General features: G+C 43.2%; 1 protein-coding gene across 3 annotated transcripts in view; it reads left to right on the top strand.

Moving 5' to 3' along the window:
• LOC106575289 (neuronal membrane glycoprotein M6-b) overlaps nucleotides 1-17,631 on the top strand; it is a 35,166-nt gene that overhangs the window by 6,232 nt on the left and 11,303 nt on the right. The window contains exon 1 of one of the 3 annotated variants that reach the window (XM_014151724.2): nucleotides 582-954. The exons of 1 other annotated variant lie outside the window; for it this stretch is intronic. In XM_014151724.2, the coding sequence (XP_014007199.1) occupies nucleotides 885-954 (70 nt within the window). In that variant the 5' untranslated portion in view covers nucleotides 582-884. Of the gene's footprint in view, nucleotides 1-581; nucleotides 955-17,631 lie in introns of those variants that run through there. One more of the 3 variants, XM_014151723.2, reaches the window with a different exon arrangement.

Here is a 17,631-nt window from a genome sequence, read left to right as displayed (position 1 = left end):
CCCTCTAGTCACCAGATGGAGAGTGGGCGGTGTGTGTGTTTTTGTGTGATAGCTTCTGTGCGTTAGTGCAAGTTCATATGTGAGCGTTGACGTGTGTATTTTTGTGTGTCAGTACTGTGAGTTTGCACATTGGTGCATGTGTGCGCTAACAGATACAGCCTGCGGTGCAGTAACCTATAACCCTGATTTAAGGGGGGTGACCATCTCACTATCTGTATCTCTCTCTCCTTTTTTTCTCTCTTTCTCTTGTTTTCTTTCTCTCACCTGTGTGATATAGCTGTACACTCTTAGAAACAAAGGTGCTATATAGAACCTTATATAGAACCTTGAAGGGTTCTTCGGCTGTCCGGAGAACCCTTTGAATAACCCTTTTTGGTTGCAGGTAGAACCCTTTTGGATTCCATTTACAGAGGGCTCTACATGGAACCCAAAAGGTTTATACCTGGAACCAAAGAGGGTTCTACCTGGAATAAAAAATGATTTATCATATGGGGACAGCTAAAGAACCCTGTTGGAACCGTTTTTTCCACAAGTGTGGGGATGCTATGTGCCTGGAGGAAGGGATGGGTCATGTGATTGAGTTCATTCTATGCTATAAAATAGGGTGAGCGCTCAAAAATTTACCATGATCAACGTTTTTATCCATCGCCAAATTGTGATTGCAAGTGACATACACCCAAAGCGTTAGCTGGCATCGTTTAGGGACCACTAATCTGTGCAAAATCGGACAAGACCTTTGAATCTTGAAATGGGATTGTAGCCTAGTATATACAGAGGAGCTAAGCTTGCGGAGGGTGAGGGAGGGAGATAGAAAGAGAGAGAGAGAGAGCAAAGTCAGAATCCAAAAGCCAGGGAGAAAAAGTATTCAAAGGAAAACATTCCAAATGGATGGGACGAAGCCAGTCATGGAGTCTACCACAGAGGAAAACCAAGAGGAGAGGGAAGAAAGCAAAGGTACGGAATGGTCGTAGTTGTGATACGTAGCATTTTTGCGCGTTTCAACCGCACTGTTAGACTACTGCGCGATTTAACCTACTTGCAATGGCTTCGCTTCACGTGACACAAAAGCGCTGTTTTCTCCTCCTGCACTGTGGCTCGCTCGGGCATCTGTTTTATTAAGAGCCTTTTGCAAATGACAAAACATATTCCATAACATTCATGTTTTTTTGTGTCCCATCGACGTTGGTTTTTATTTGGACACGTTTTGCGCGACCAAGATAGAGGGGAGGGCGGAAGGCGCGCTCTCGGTTTTATGGAGCATAGTTAATGCCAATTTGCTTTGCTTTGCTGCAGCCATGTATAATCACCATTACCCTGTTTTTCAATAATGTGAAAATTACAAATTAGTCGTGTGGCCCATCAAAGGCGGGGTTGTCTCCTTTGTATTGTCTCCTTTGTATTTTTTTTTGTCTCAGGTGCGCGTATTGGTGTGGGCTAATGGTCAGGTGCATGGACCACTGCTGTCGAGATTGGATCTCATAATTGCGAAATAACCGTTTCACAAAGGGATTTTGCCATAGACGTGGTCGTCAATGTGACTGTCATTGTTATCTTTGGTTTATGGAATAGAATAATTAGGATTTGGGTCTTTTGTTCGGGTATAAGAGGATGGATGCAGCGCAGGGCGCCCGTGTGTTGACGACCGTGTTTGATGTAGATAAAAAAAAAACACATCCCTCTGTGAATAAGGGATCAGCCACACATAAACTGGGGTCCCGATCCACTTGACACATACCAAGCTTGGTCCTCTCGTTTCACATGATAACACTCGTAAAAACAGCAGCTTTTGACCATCATTGTTCATGGAATGACAAATTATACATAGTAGCCTTTAGGCAAGACATAATATTTTTTCCGATATATGATGGGTTGTCGTTGCCTTTGTCCATTTACAAAGCAGGGGGTGGGGCCGACTCAATTTGCCCAATGTATAGGAATGTATATAGGGATTACATTTGTATTTGATATAGGCTACTGGGGCAAAATAACACCCTTGTCCAGTCATTACCTCTCGGTAATCAGATAACAGGCTGCATTGTCCATCACCTCAATTAGGCTACACTATTTTACAATCACTATTTCAATCAATATGTTTTATACAGGCTATCGCTTGGTGCTACAGCCTACTAAATCTGATAGCAGCTGGTTATATTACCTCCCTGTGGCTGAGGTCAGGAGTTGAATGCACAAATCTGATCCTAAATCAGTTCTTAGGGGGCAGTGTTATGTAGCAGCTAAAGCTGTGTCCTCAGGGCTGCTCCTTTACCCTGCCACCCCATCCATCCATCCATCCTCCTGTTTCTAGCCATTTAACACCACACTCTTCGAAAAAAAAGTGTTCCCTTTTTGGTTCCAGGTAGAAATGGACTTATTTGGAACCAATTAACCAAAAGGGTTATACCTGGAACCAACAAGGGTTCTTCAAAGGGTTCTCTTATGGGGACAGCCGAAGAACACTTTTAGGTTCTGGATGGCACCTTTTTTTTTCTAAGAGTGTACAACATTACATGTCCATACGCTTTCTCTCCATCCCCCATCCATTCAATGCGTTGTTCAGATGTGGTTCCATTTGAATATGTTTTACATAGAGATTTACATTCAGTAGGCACACATGCTACATAGATATGTCATAGGGCTTCCCATAGCCAACAAATAGCCTACACTGACCTAACCATAATTACTAACACTAACAGCATCAGTGTTTGGGAGTAGTGAACTATACATATAGATTTTGCAGCAGCTTGGTGGTAGCTGAACTAAATTCAAATCTTGACAGTGTTTTCAGTAGTTAAATACTGTTTTGCCATGTATACAGCAGTGTAGCTAACTACTGGAACTACACACTACTGTTTTTGCAAAATGAAAATATGGGTGAAGTAGGCAACAGCATCCTTTTTCAGCATCAGACATGCCTAATTCTCACTTAAAACAGTTTTTGTGTTTAATAGGCCACATCACACAGGATGTTAACATCTGACTCCACAGCGATCTGTTTTTGCAACTTATAGTCTATGACATTTCAGATTCAGATATTATAATTGATCAAAAAGTAGTTTGGAGGTAGTGAACTACAATTTCAAGGTAACTTTAGTTAAGTCAACTGTGTTTTTCTCAAGGGTAGCTTTAGTGTAGTTTAACTTCAGTTTGAAGTAATCGGTAGCTTGGTAAACTTCAGAGTAGCTTCCCCAACACTGTATAACATCTCCTTAGGAAGTTCTCCTGTGGTGAATCATCTTACATGACACTTGCAGAACTAACGTGCTACAGGATATGTAGCTTATCTCTACAAAATTAACGTAACGTGATATCCTATGGTTTGGTCAGGGGTATGGATGTGGATGGCATTCACGGTGAGGGAAGGGGCCCGTGTGGCTGGCAATGTTTTCACGATCTACAACTGGAGTATATTCTACAGCTGTCAACATTCCACCATAATCCTCAGCATCTAAAAAATGGAAGAGATTTATAGTGACTAGGGCAAGCAGTTGAAGCTCTGCCATGTCATGTAAGAAGCTTTGTGTCTTGTATGTGCCAAGTGCCTCGCCTCCATTGGGGATCCAACAACATCAGTTGCACAGTAACAGCTGGAGATTCAGGAAACCAGGGAGCCTTGAGGTATCTAACCGAAGCGTTCTCGTAGGCCTAACACCTCAGTTGAGGCATCCGTCACAATTCATTATGTAATCTGATCAAAGATGTGACCTGACACCCCAGCCCCTTGCAATGTAGCCTATAAAACGTCTCTGCTGACATCTGTCACGCCCACCTTTCAGGCTGAAGGCAAACTCAACCACACACATTGGCTGTGATTTCGAACACCCAATTGGCATCCCTCCATGTATTTCTGCCAAACCCCTTGAGGAGGCTAGGTGGAGTTTCAGTTGGGCTACATTGTACTCCAATATAGTAGAGGCTGTGTGAGAGAGCGAGACTTCAAATGATTATAGTCTATATCCCTACTATCTGGACCTGTGGCGCCTCAGTACAGGGACTCCTCTCTGACCCTTTTGTATAATATAGGATAGTTAGTTATTCTCTCTCTCCTTTGGCCTTTCCTATTCCCTCCTCTTCCGCTCACTCTCTGCCACCATTTGCCGCTCGGTCAGTTCACCTCCGTCTCTCTCTCCCTCCCTCTCTTCTTCTCTTTCTCTCTATGATGTCAGACTGACTTAGCCAGGCATAAACCTCGTATTCTCCCTGTATCACCCAGGAAAGGAGGGAGGGGGCAGGGGTAGTATGTTCTCTCTTACGTAACTCTCCGCTGCGTTGCCGTCCACATCTTCAGATCACAACCGTGAGGGATTACATCATCATCACCACGGTGATGGGGCGTAACAGTGGAGCGCTGATGGGTTCTGTTTAATATATGAGTCGTAGGACATTTTCTCACTACCGTTCAAGCTTAACGCAGGCAGAGCACACGCAGCGCTATGCTCCTTTGTGCTAATCCCTCTACTGTACTGAACCTCTGTGTAAAGATTCTCAATGCAATGTATCCAACAGCAGGATAAGTGGATGCTATCAAATCAAATTATATTGGTCACATACACATGGTTAGCAGATGTTAATGCGAGTGTACAAAATGCCATTGGAATGTAGCACCGTAAGGGGTGTGTGTGAAATTCCCTGGTTACATTGAGTGCTGTTACAGGAAAGTCAGATTAATATAATAGTTTGATTAAAACGTTTAAATGCTTTGGAAGAAGAACAATTTCCCTAATAATCCTGTTTACATGGATACATCTGAAACCAGACTACCTGATGGGACTTTGATAAATGCAGAACATCGCCAATCAAAATAAACGTTCTACCACTGCCCAGAAATGTTCCACATGCACAAATTTGTTTGCATCCCTATTAGTGAGCATTTCTCCTTTACCAAGATAATCCATCCCCCTGACAGGTGTGGCATATCAAGAAGCTGATTAAACAGCATGATCGTTACACAGGTGTACCTTGTGCTGGGGACAATAAAAGGCCACTCTAAAATGTGCAGTTTTGTCACACAACACAATGCCACCGATGTCTCATGTTTTGAGGTAGCGTGCAATCGGCAGGCTGATTGCAGGAATGTCCACCAGAGCGGTTGCCCGAGAATGTAATGTTCATTTCTCTACCATAAGCCACCTCCAACACCATTTTAGAGAATTTGGCAATACGTCCAATCGGGCTCACAACTGCAGACCACGTAACAACGCCAGCCCAGGACCTCCACATCCGGCTTCTTCATCTGGGTCGTCTGAGAGGGGGAGGGGGGTTGGTGCTGAGAACTATTTCTGTCTGTAATAAAGCCCTTTTGTGGGGGAAAAACTCAATCTGATTGGCTGGGCCTAGCTCTCCAGTAGGTGAGCCTGGCTCCCAAATGGGTGGGCCTATGCCCACCCCTGGCTGCACCCCTGCCCAGTCATGTGAAATCCATAGATGAATTCATTTATTTCATTTGACTGATTTCCTTCTATGAACTGTAACTCAGTAAAATCTTTGAAATTGTTGAACGTTGCAATTTATATTTTTGTTCAGCATACTATAAGATGCGTACACTGTTGTCCCGAACTCGCATCACTCGCGCTAAGGAGAGAGGCTCGCTCGGCTGATGCTAGCACATGCACAGATCAAATACACAGCTGGAACGCCGATTTTAAGTTGTTTACATGTCCTAATAATTAGCAAAATTGCTCAGAAAACCAGGTGTTTTAATCGCCATATGCTTACTTCGATTTTGACCTTACCCCAATTAAGATAAGCAGAGGAAGGTGTTTGAATGACTATTGCATAATCTGCCTACTTCCATAATCAGTTTAATATACAATTATTACTATGCATGTAAACGTACTGATTGAGACACATTCAATGGTGATGAGAGTGGGCCTATGTGAAATATTGTGACCAATGTTGATTATGAGTATCATTAAGATTATCAATGGAGAACTTCTTAGGTGCCTTTGTTTTCTTGATGAGACTCGGCCTCTATCGGCATGAGCGGGGCGCGATGTCACAGAGTGGCTAGGCTGGCGTTCTGCCATCTCCATGACAACACATGTAGCCAAGGAGGTGCTATAAGGGCATGTTCAAGACAAACACTCACCCACACAGTCATTCAGCTCACAGAAGGGTCCGGAAAGGTCCAGCTGAGGCCCTGTGTATATAAAGGTCCCTACCACTTCGGGAGGCCAGTTGTTTGATGGAAGTGGGGGGAGGTGGGAGTGAGAAGAGGTGAGGGAGGGGTGAGCAGGTTTCCTAGCTCTTCGCGTGTTAGCTTGGTATCTCTCGTATCACGGTTGTCATCGGCAGGTCTCTCAAGAAAAAAAGGTGTTATCTGGAACCAAAAAGGGTTCTCCTATGAGTGATGCTTTCACTTGGCAGGATTTTCATGCTGCTGGCTATATGTTTTTTTTTCTCTCTCTCCCTCTCCCCCTTTCTATCTTTTTCTCTGTTCATTTATTCTACCCAGTCTCTCCTAACTTCTCTCTCTGTCGTCCTCTCTTTCATCTCCTGTTGCTCTTTCATTCAGCTTGCTACATCCCTCCGTCACCCTCACACTGTCATCTCTCTCTCATCTCCACTATCTTAATTAATCGCCAAGCCCTTCAACCGTTTCTCTCTTGCTCTCTCTGACACACACACACGCTGTCAGCCTCCACCTGGGGTGTGTGTGTGTGTGTGTGTGTGTGTGTATGTGCGTTCATGCATGCATAAAATGTGTATTTTAGTGGGAGTGTATCCACATGCAGCTCCTTAGTCTGTGTGAATTAAATTATGTATGTTTTAGTCCTTTGTATGTGTCTGTGTGCATGTTAGTATGTTTATGCTGTGTGTTCATTTTGTGTACAGTATGCTCTGTATGTGGGTATATGAATAGCACTGAGTGACAGGTTGGCGCAGCATGCATTGTTCCTATGCAATGCCAGTCTCCCTGGCCCTCTTCCATCGCCTACTGATGCCCAATCTGCTCGCTCCACTCACATCCCATAAACCCCATTAACTCTCGTCATCGTCATCTATAAAATAGCCTTCAACACTCTACTCAACAAACTGGATGCAGTCTATCACAGCGCCATCCGTTTTGTCACCAAAGCCCCATACACTACCCACTATTGCGACCTGTACGCCCTCGTTGGTTGGCCCTCGCTTCATACTCGTCGCCAAACCCACTGGCTACAGGTTATCTACAAGTCTCTGCTAGGTAAAGCCCCGCCATATCTCAGCTCACTGGTCACCATAGCAGCACCCACTCGTAGCACGCGCTCCAGCACGTATATCTCACTGGTCACCCCCAATTCCTCCTTTGGACGTCTTTCCTTCCAGTTCTCTGCTGCCAATGACTGGAATGAACTGCAAAAATTTCTGAAGCTGGAGACTCATATCTCCCTCACTAGCTTTAAGCACCAGCTGTCAGAGCAGCTCACAGATCACTGCACCTGTACATAGCCCATCTGTAAACAGCCCATCTATCTACCTACCTCATCCCCATACTGTTATTTATTTATTTATTTATCTTGCTCCTTTGCACCCCAGTATCTCTACTTGGACATTCATCTTCTGCACATCTACCATTCCAGTGTTTAATTGCTATATTGTAATTACTTTGCCACCATGGCCTATTTATTGCCTTAACTTACCTCATTTCCACTCACTGTATATAGACTTTTTGTTTTCTTTTGTTCTACTGTATTATTGACTATGTTTTGTAGTGGTCGACTAATTATGATTTTTCAATGCCGATACCGATTATTGGAGGACCAAAAAAAAGCTGATACCAATTTATCGCCCGATTTAAAATAAAACGTTATTTTTTATTTTTTGTTTATTTATTTTGTTGAAATAATTTTTTCATTTTAATTTTTTGCTGATTTTTATTTTTGTATTTTTTTTTTATTTGTAATAATGACAATTACAATAATACTGAATGAACACTTATTTTAACTTAATATAATACATCAATAAAATCAATTTAGCCTGAAATAAAAAATGAAACATGTTCAATTTGGTTTAAATAATGCAAAACAAAGTGTTGGAGAAGTAAAAAAAGCTAACATTTAAGTTCCTTGCTCAGAACATGAGAACATATGAAAGCTGGTGGTTCCTTTTAACATGAGTCTTCAATATTCCCAGGTAAGAAGTTTTAGGTTGTAGTTATTATAGGAATTATAGGACTATTTCTCTCTATACGATTTGTATTTCATATACCTTTGACTATTGGATGTTCTTAGTATTGCCAGTGTAACAGTATAGCTTCCGTCCCTCTCCTCGCTCCTACCTGGGCTTGAACCAGGAACACATTGACAACAGCCACCCTCGAAGCAGCGTTACCCATGCAGAGCAAGGGGAACAACTACTCCAAGTCTCAGAGCGAGTGACTTTTGAAACGCTATTAGCGCGCACCCCACTTACTAGCTAGCCATTTCACATCGGTTACACCAGCCTAATCTCGGGAGTTGATAGGCTTGAAGTCATAAACTGCACAATGCTTGAAGCATTGCGAAGAGCTGCTGGCAAACGCACGAATGTGCTGTTTGAATGAATGCTTACGAGCCTGCTGGTGCCTACCATCACTCAGTCAGACTGCTCTATCAAATCATAGACTTAATTATAACATAATAACACACAGAAATACGAGCCTTTGGTCATTAAAATGGTCGAATCCGGAAACTATCATTTCGAAAACAAAACGTTTATTCTTTCAGTGAAATATGGAACCGTTCCGTATTTTATCAAACGGATGGCATCCCTAAGTCTAAATATTGCTGTTACATTGTACAACCTTCAATGTTATGTCATAATTATGTAAAATTCTGGCAAATTAATTGCAGCCTTTGTTAGGAATAAATGGACTTCACACAGTTCGCAATGAGCCAGGCGGCCCAAACTGCTGCATATACCCTAACTGCTTGCACGGAATGCAAGAGAAGTGACACAATTTCCCTAGTTATAAGAAATTCATGTTAGCAGGCAATATTAACTAAATATGCAGGTTTAAAAATATATAGTTGTGTATTGATTTTAAAGAAAGGCATTGATGTTTATGGTTACGTACATTGGTGCAACGACAGTGCTTTTTTCGCAAATGCGCTTGTTAAATCATCACCCGGTTGTCGAAGTAGGCTGTGATTCAATGAGAAATTAACAGGCACCGCATCGATTATATGCAACGCAGGACACGCTAGATAAACTAGTAATATCATCAACCATGTGTAGTTAACTAGTGATTATGTTAAGATTTATTATTTTTTATAAGATAAGTTTAATGCTAGCTAGCAACTTACCTTGGCTTCTTGCTGCCCTCGCGTAACAGGTAGTCAGCCTGCCACGCAGGCTCCTCGTGGAGTGCAATGTAAGGCAGGTGGTTAGAGCGTTGGACTAGTAACCGGAAGGTTGCAAAAACGAATCCCTGAGCTGACAAGGTAAAAATCTGTCGTTCTGCCCCTGAACAAGGCAGTTAACCCACCGTTCCTAGGCCGTCATTGAAAATAAGAATGTGTTCTTAACTGACTTGCCTAGTTAAATAAAAAATAAATGTAATTTTTTTTTTTTTTTTAAATCGGCAAATCGGTGTCCAAAAATACCAATTGTTATGAAAACTTGAAATCGGCCCTAATTAATCGGCCATTCCGATTAATCAGTCGACCTCTGTTTTGTTTATTCCATGTGTAACTCTGTTTTGTTTATTCCATGTGTAACTCTGTGTTGTTGTATGTGTCGAATTGCTAAGCTTTATCTTGGCCAGGTCGCAGTTGCAAATGAGAACTCAACTAGCCTACCTGGTTAAATAAAGGTGAAATAAATAAAATAAAAATCGTTAACGATGACATCAATACATCCAGGATCATAAGGAGAGACAGCCAATGTGATTTTGCCCAGCGACTACAAAGAGAGGGAAATGGAGCGAAAGACAAAGGGGACTATGGTGTATTAGTGGGAACATTGAATGGAAATCTATTCTATGGAAATTGGCTGCATGATACTATGTGTTATTCCCAAATTGTTAGTAAAACCATTCTCTTTAGACTCTGGCTCACTTGTATCTGTCTCTTGTATCTGTATTCTCAATATAACATCATGTGGAAATAACCACCACTAAGAATGGTGGTCCTATCTCTGCTGTGGAGTCCATCGTTGATTCCATTGGCATCTGTAAGAAATGGACTGGACTTCACATTGGGCCAGTGTCCATCCTTACCAGTGAGGTATGAAAACCTCCCTCCACTCACTCTGACCTGAGGAGGACATTGGTGAAAATGGAAATGCTTTGTTTGACCATGTGAATGGCCATAATCACATGACAGGGGCGTGGGAAAGGGCATTAGCTAAGTCTGTTACATAAGCCCACTGCCATCCCATTGCCACCCAGATTCAGACTCTACCAGACCCTTTGGCTGGAGGCTCAGACTTACATTTTGGTGAATTAATGCGACACAGCGGCAAACAATGCACGGAGCCCTCTGAACCGTACATTCATGTAATGTCTCAGAGCTGAGGACCGTAATCTTTACCTTGAGGATTGAGGGACAAGGGTAGACCACACTCTCACCCCTCTGGGTTCACCATAGGAATGATACTATGCTTGCATGGGTTCGAGGGTCATTTGCTCAGTGTTAATGATTTTATTTTTTAATCTAATGTTATTTGTCACATGCGCGGAATACAACAAGTGTAGACTTTACCGTAAAGTGCTTACTTACGAGCCCTTTCCCCACAATGCAGTTAAAAAGTAATAGATATAAAAATAAAATAGTAACACAACTCTATACTGTATACAGGCTATATACAAGGAGTATCGGTACATAGTCAGTGTACTGGGGAACGAGGAAGTTGGGGTGATTGATTAAATTAGCAAGAAAGGCATTTCACTGTACTTGTGCATGTGACATTAAAACTTGATTGAGGTAATACCGTATGTACATGTAGGCTTGTGTGCTCGGCTCTCCATTTCCTGTAGTCCACAATTAGCTCCTTTTGGCTTGCTGACGTTGAGGGAAAGGTTGTTGTACTGGTACCACACTGCCAGGTTTCTGACCTCCTCCCTGTCGGCTGTCTAATTGTCCTTGGGGGTCAGGCCTACCACCATCATGTCATCTGCAAATTTAATGATGGTATTTGAGTCGTGTCCGGCCACGCAGTCGTGAGTGAACAGGGAGTACAGGAGGAGACTAAGCACGCACCCCTGCGGCGCCCCTGTGTTGAGGTTCAGCATGGCGGATGTGTTGTTGCCTACCCTTACCACCTGGGGGCGGTCTGTAAGAAAGTCCAGTATCCAATTTCAGAGGGAAGTGTTTAATCCCAGGGTCCTTATCTTAGTGATGAGCTTGGAGTGCACTATGGTGTTGAACGCTGAGTTGTAGTCAATGAACAGCATTCTCACATACGTGTTCCTTTTGTCCAAGTGGGAAAGGGCAGTGTGGAGTGCAGTAGAGATTGCATCATCTGTGGATCTGTTGCGGTGGTATGCAAATTGAAGTGGGTCCAGGGTGTCTGGGATTATGGTGTTGATGTGAGCCATGACCAGCCTTTCAAAGCACTGCATGGCTTTGTAAATGACATCGCCGAAGTCAAGGATCGGTAGGATAGTCAGTTTTACAAGGGTATGTTTGGCGGCATGACTGTAGGATGCTTTGTTGCAAAATAGGAAGCCGATTCTATATTTAATTTTGAATTGGAGATGCTTAACGTGAGTCTGGAAGGAGAGTTTACAGTCTAACCAGATACCTAGGTATTTGTAGTTGTCCACATATTCTAGGTCAGAACCGTCCAGAGTAGTGATGCTAGACGAGCGGGCAGGTGCGGGCAGCAATCGGTTGAAGAGCATGCACTTAGTTTTACTAGCATTTAAGAGCAGTTGTAGGTTACGGAAGGAGTGTTGTATGGCATTGAAGCTCGTTTGGAGGTTTGTTAGCACAGTGAAAGAAGGGCGAGATGTATACAGAATGGTGTCGTCTGCGTAGAGGTGGATCAGAGAATCACCAGCGGCAAGAGCGACATCATTGATATATACAGAGAAAAGAGTCGGCCCGAGAATTGGACCCTGTGGCACCCCCATAGAGACTGCCAGAGGTCCGGACAACAGGCCCTCCGATTTGACACACTGAACTCTATCAGAGAAGTAGTTGGTAAACCAGGCGAGGCAATCATTTGAGAAGCCAAGGCTATTGAGTCTGCCGATAAGAATGCGGTGATTGACAGAGTCGAAAGCCTTGGCCAGGTCGATGAAGACGGCTGCACAGTACTGTCTTTTATCGATGGTGGTTATATCGTTTAGGACCTTGAGCGTGGCTAAGGTGCACTCATGACCAGCTCGGAAACCAAATTGCATAGTGGAGAAGGTTCAGTGGGATTCAAAATGGTCGGTGATCTGTTTATTAACTTGGCTTTCGAAGATTTTAGAAAAGCAGGGCAGGATGGATATAGGTCTATAACAGTTTGGGTCTAGAGTGTCTCCCCCTTTGAAAAGGGGGATGACCGCGGCAGCTTTACAATCTTTGGGGATCTCACATGATACGAAAGAGAGGTTGAATAGGCTAGTAATAGGGGTTGCAACAATTTCGCTGGATAATTTTAGAAAGAGAGGGTCCAGATTGTCTAGCCCAGCTGATTTGTAGGGATCTAGATTTTGCAGTTCTTTCAGAACATCAGCTGTCTGGATTTGTGTGAAAGGGGGGTGGACAAGTTGCTACAGGGGGTGCTGAGATGTTGGCCGGGTTAGGGGTAGCCAGGTGGAAAGCATGGCCAGCCGTGGAAAAATGCTTATTGGAATTATCGATTATTGTAGATTTATCGGTGGTGACAGTGTTTCCTAGCCTCGGTGCAGTGGGCAGCTGGGAGGAGGTGCTCTTATTCTCCATGGACTTTACAGTGTCCCAAAACTTTTGGGAATTAGTGATACAGGAAGCAAATTTCTGTTTGAAAAAGCTAGCCTTAGCTTTCCTAACTAACTGAGTATATTGGTTCCTGACTTCCCTGAAAAGTTGCATATCGCGGGGGCTATTCGATGCTAATGCAGAACGCCACAGGATGTTTTTGTGCTGATCAAGGGCAGTCAAGTCTGGGGTGAAACAAGGGCTATATCTGTTCTTAGTTCTACATTTTTTGAATGGGGCATGCTTATTTAAGATGGAGAGGAAAGCAGTTTTGAAGAGCAACCAGGCATCCTCTACTAACGGGATGAGGTCAATATCCTTCCAGGATACCCAGGCCAGGTCGATTAGAAAGGCCTGCTCGCTGAAGTGTTTTAGGGAGCGTTTGACAGTGATGAGGGGTGGTCGTTTGACCGCGAGATTGAGGGCATCTAGCTTAGAATGTAAGATGGTCGGGGTGTTATGCATGCCCCAGTTTAGGTCACCTAACTCTGAAGATAGATGGGGGCCGATCAATCCACATATGATGTCCAGGGCACAGCTGGGGGCTGAGGAGGGTCTATAACAAGTGGCAACGGTGAGATACTTGTTTCTGGAAAGGGTGATTTTTAAAAGTAGAAGCTCGAATTGTTTGGGCACAGCCTGCAGAGTTCTGCCATACTATCCAGGTCTATCTCTGCAGTAGATTGCAACTCCGCCCCCTTTGGCAGTTCTACCTTGTCAGAAAATGTTATATTTAGGAATGAAAATGTCAGGACTTTTTGGTGGCCTTCCTAAGCCAGGATTCAGACACAGCTAAGACATCCGTGTTGGTGGAGTGTGCTAAAGCAGTGAATAAAACAAACTTAGGGAGGAGGCTTATAATGTTAACATGCATGAAACCAAGGCTTTTACGGTTACAGAAGTCAACAAATGAGAGCACCTGGGGAATGGGAGTGATGCTGGGGGCTGCAGGGCCTGGGTTAACCTCTACATCACCAGAGGAACAGAGGAGGAGTCGGTTAAGAGTACGGAGCAGGTAAAAGGAGCAGGTTTCTGGGCGCGGAAGAATAGATTCAAGGCATAATGTACAGACAAGGGTATGGAGGAATGTGAGTACAGTGGAGGTAAGCCTAGGCATTGAGTGACGATGAGCGAGGTTTTGTCTCTAGAGCCACCATTTAAGTCACCGCATGTGTGGGGGGTGGAACATAAGAGCTACAGCGAGGGGAAAAAGTATTTGATCCCCTGCTGATTTTGTACGTTTGCCCACTGACAAAGAAGTGATCAGTCTATAATTATAATGGTAGGTTTATTTGAATAGTGAAAGACAGAATATCAACAAAAAAATCCAGAAAAACGCATGTCAAAAATGTTATAAATTGATTTGCATTTTAATGGGGGAAATAAGTATTTGACCCCCTCTCAATCAGAAAGATTTCTGGCTCCCAGGTGTCTTTTATACAGGTAACGAGCTGAGATTAGGAGCACACTCTTAAAGGGAGTGCTCCTAATCTCAGCTTGTTACCTGTATAAAAGACACCTGTCCACAGTAGCAATCAATCAATCAGATTCCAAACTCTCCACCATGGCCAAGACCAAAGAGCTCTCCAAGGATGTCAGGGACAAGATTGTAGACCTACACAAGGCTGGAATGGGCTACAAGACCATCGCCAAGCAGCTTGGTGAGAAGGTGACAACAGTTGGTGCGATTATTCGCAAATGGAAGAAACACAAAAGAACTGTCAATCTCCCTTGGCCTGGGGCTCCATGCAAGATCTCACCTCGTGGAGTTGCAATGATCATGAGAACGGTGAGGAATCAGCCCAGAACTACACGGGAGGATCTTGTCAATGGTCTCAAGGCAGCTGGAACCATAGTCAGCAAGAAAACAATTGGTAACACACTACGCCGTGAAGGACTGAAATCCTGCAGCGCCCGCAAGGTCCCCCTGCTCAAGAAAGCACATATACATGCCCGTCTGAAGTTTGACAATGAACACCTGAATGATTCAGAGGACAACTGGGTGAGCAGGGCTGGAGGCTCTACAGTGAAATAAGACAAAAATTACTAGGCATATTGACCTTAGGGAGAGGCATGTGTAACTTGGCGTTCTTGAGCACAGAGACTATGGTGGTTTGCTTGAAACATGTGGGTATAACAGACTGGGACAGGCAGAGTTGAAAATATCAGTGGAGACACTTGCTCCAATATGTCTGGCCCTGCGGCCTTGTGAATGTTAACCTGTTTAAAAGACTTCCTCACATCAGCTACGGAGAGCGTGATCACACAGTTGTCCAGAACTGCTAGTGCTCTCATGCATGGTTCAGTGTTGTGTGTGTGTGTGTGTGTGTGTTTACGTGATTCCCCAGCTATCACATAACATTCTGAGAACCATATGTTTCTTAGAGCTTGGTGAGCGCATGGTTGTCCTGTGGTTATTTTGCATACAACCTTCCCATAATGTTCTGGGAATGGTGCAGGATACCCAGCTAGCACATAATGTTCTGAGAACCATATGTTTCTTAGGTGGGAATTTCAGTCTAACATTTCCTGCAGGTTTCCTCAGGGTTCTATTTAAAGTAACTTTCTCAAATTGTTCCAAGAATGCTAAGAAACAATGTTTTTTTTAGTGGTACTTTTTGTACTTTAGCATAACTTTTTCTGCAGGTTTCCTCATGGTTATACATAAAGCTATGTTCTCAGAACATTAGGAAAACGTTCCATAAAAACCGCAAGAAAATGCTAGTAACGTTCAAAGAATATTATAAAAAATATGAACATTCACTCTATCTTCTGTCTTGTTAAGTATTTTCAGGTGTGTTGGCCGCACCCACTAATTGGCCACATCTGATCTTAATGAGTGCTTGTTTCCTTTGAAATGGGGTCTGTTTAAATAGACTAAAATGAACAGCTTTGAGTAAAAAATAATAACGTCATGCTAGCTCCATCCTGGTGGCGCAGTGGACTAATTCCATGGATAGAAAACAGAAGATCACAAGTTCAAATCTCACTGATGCTGTGCCACAATAAACAATAAATGTGTTTGCATGATTAATGCCTAAGCAAATGAATTAATTAAACTTTCAGGTAACTATAGTAAAATGTTCTCAACCTCCCTGTAATGTAAAAATGTATTTTCCCAGAATAGGCTGAATGTTCTCAGCTTTACCAGCCAGGAAACGTATGGCTTTGTTCCCAGAATCAATGGGAAACCAAAAATGTACATTCTCACAACTTCCAAGAAACTTAATGTGCTAGCTGGGTTTGATGTGCACTGTATGTCATGTACATGCGCCTGACTGCATAGAGCTAGTTCTCTGTGTGCATAAGTGTATGATGGGAGTCCCCTGCACAGCTGGCTAGGTTTATCCCAGATTTCCCATACCAGTACACTGGCTGATGGGGGTGGACGGGCAGGCAGGCAGGGAGGCAGTCAGGCAGGGAGACAGACAGCTAAAGAGCGATGGCTACAGTAAGTGCACACGTTTAGGGATCACTGCTGGGATGAAGTATTGTATAAATTATAGGAGTGTAGTAGACGAGTGCTGAGTGGGGATTTAAAAGCTATACACTTCATTACACTTAATTATGTGTGAGCAAATGCTGACCTTGTTGCCCGGTGTCCTTCATATTAATGCTGGACCAGGGTAAGGACTTGGCTATAGGATGTAGACCAGATTAGGTTCAGGGGGAAAGGTTCTCTGGATATGGCAGAGAAGTTTGATGAAGGTCACTTTTCACATGTGATCCTCTAACTGTACCGTCCTTTGATATCCGACAGAAATAGCCCGAAACATGCTGTCATGTGTCGTTAAAACCGTTGGATTTCACAATATTTATTTGGTCTATATTATTGTGATTGGCAGTTGTAGAATAAGGATATAACATACATCTACATGAGAAACACAGAGTAGTCTAAAATATCAGAACATGCTGAAAGTATTAGTCATCATTTACCAAAATTCTACGCATCTCAAATCATGACACGTGTCGTGTACCTGTTTTCTACCCCAAGCCTGTCACTTTTTAAACAGATGGGGTTTCTCTTTCATCAACGCCTCATTGAAGCAGCCATTTTTTCCTGCTGTAGAGAGGAGATGTGTCTCTCTTTGGTGATCCACAGAGCTCTGTTAGGAATCTTCCCACAATGCAATGCAAGAGGAAGCTGTCCTATAATGAATACGGAGCTTCTAAACTGGAATAGTCCCTGAGGCAAGAGAACCGAGTTTATTAGACACTAAAACTAGTCAATGTAGAGTTGAAAAATATGTTGTACATTTGCTTTAAGCTGTGTCACTGTAACGTTTCATCATAATGTCTCATAATATTTAGTCGTGTCATAATGTGACTCATAATTTGGAGCAGGAAAATCCTTTGGAAAAGTATCAAGTACAGAAGCTATTTTAAATAGATGTGACCTTTTGCAGGACCTTAGTTTTTTTACCCATCAACGTATGAAGGTTAAAGTGGCTTTTCCTCTGGCTGGGGATGGCCCATTTTCCAAATGGGATAAAACCAAAACCAATCACCTGGCTAATGAATAATGGATGTTGGTGTAGTCACACAGCCACAGTTCTCTCTGTCTGTTGTCGCTCTAAACGCAGTCACAACAGCTTTAGTGTACTCTCACAGCTGGTCCCAATTCGCTCCCTCACCGTCATTACCTGTTTGATGTTTTCAGATCTGAAGGGTCTGGATAGGTATAAGCAGTGTAGTGGTGGAGATATATTGCTTCCATCTTACAGATCTGCATTGAAGTGCCAAAGGAAAGGGGTAGAGAGTGAATATGGACCGGCTGACA

This window comes from Salmo salar, chromosome ssa17, assembly GCF_905237065.1.
Source record: "Salmo salar chromosome ssa17, Ssal_v3.1, whole genome shotgun sequence".
Classification (NCBI taxonomy): domain Eukaryota; kingdom Metazoa; phylum Chordata; class Actinopteri; order Salmoniformes; family Salmonidae; genus Salmo; species Salmo salar.
The sequence above is the reverse complement of the archived record's forward strand: the minus strand, read 5'-3'. Positions and strand labels throughout refer to the sequence as shown.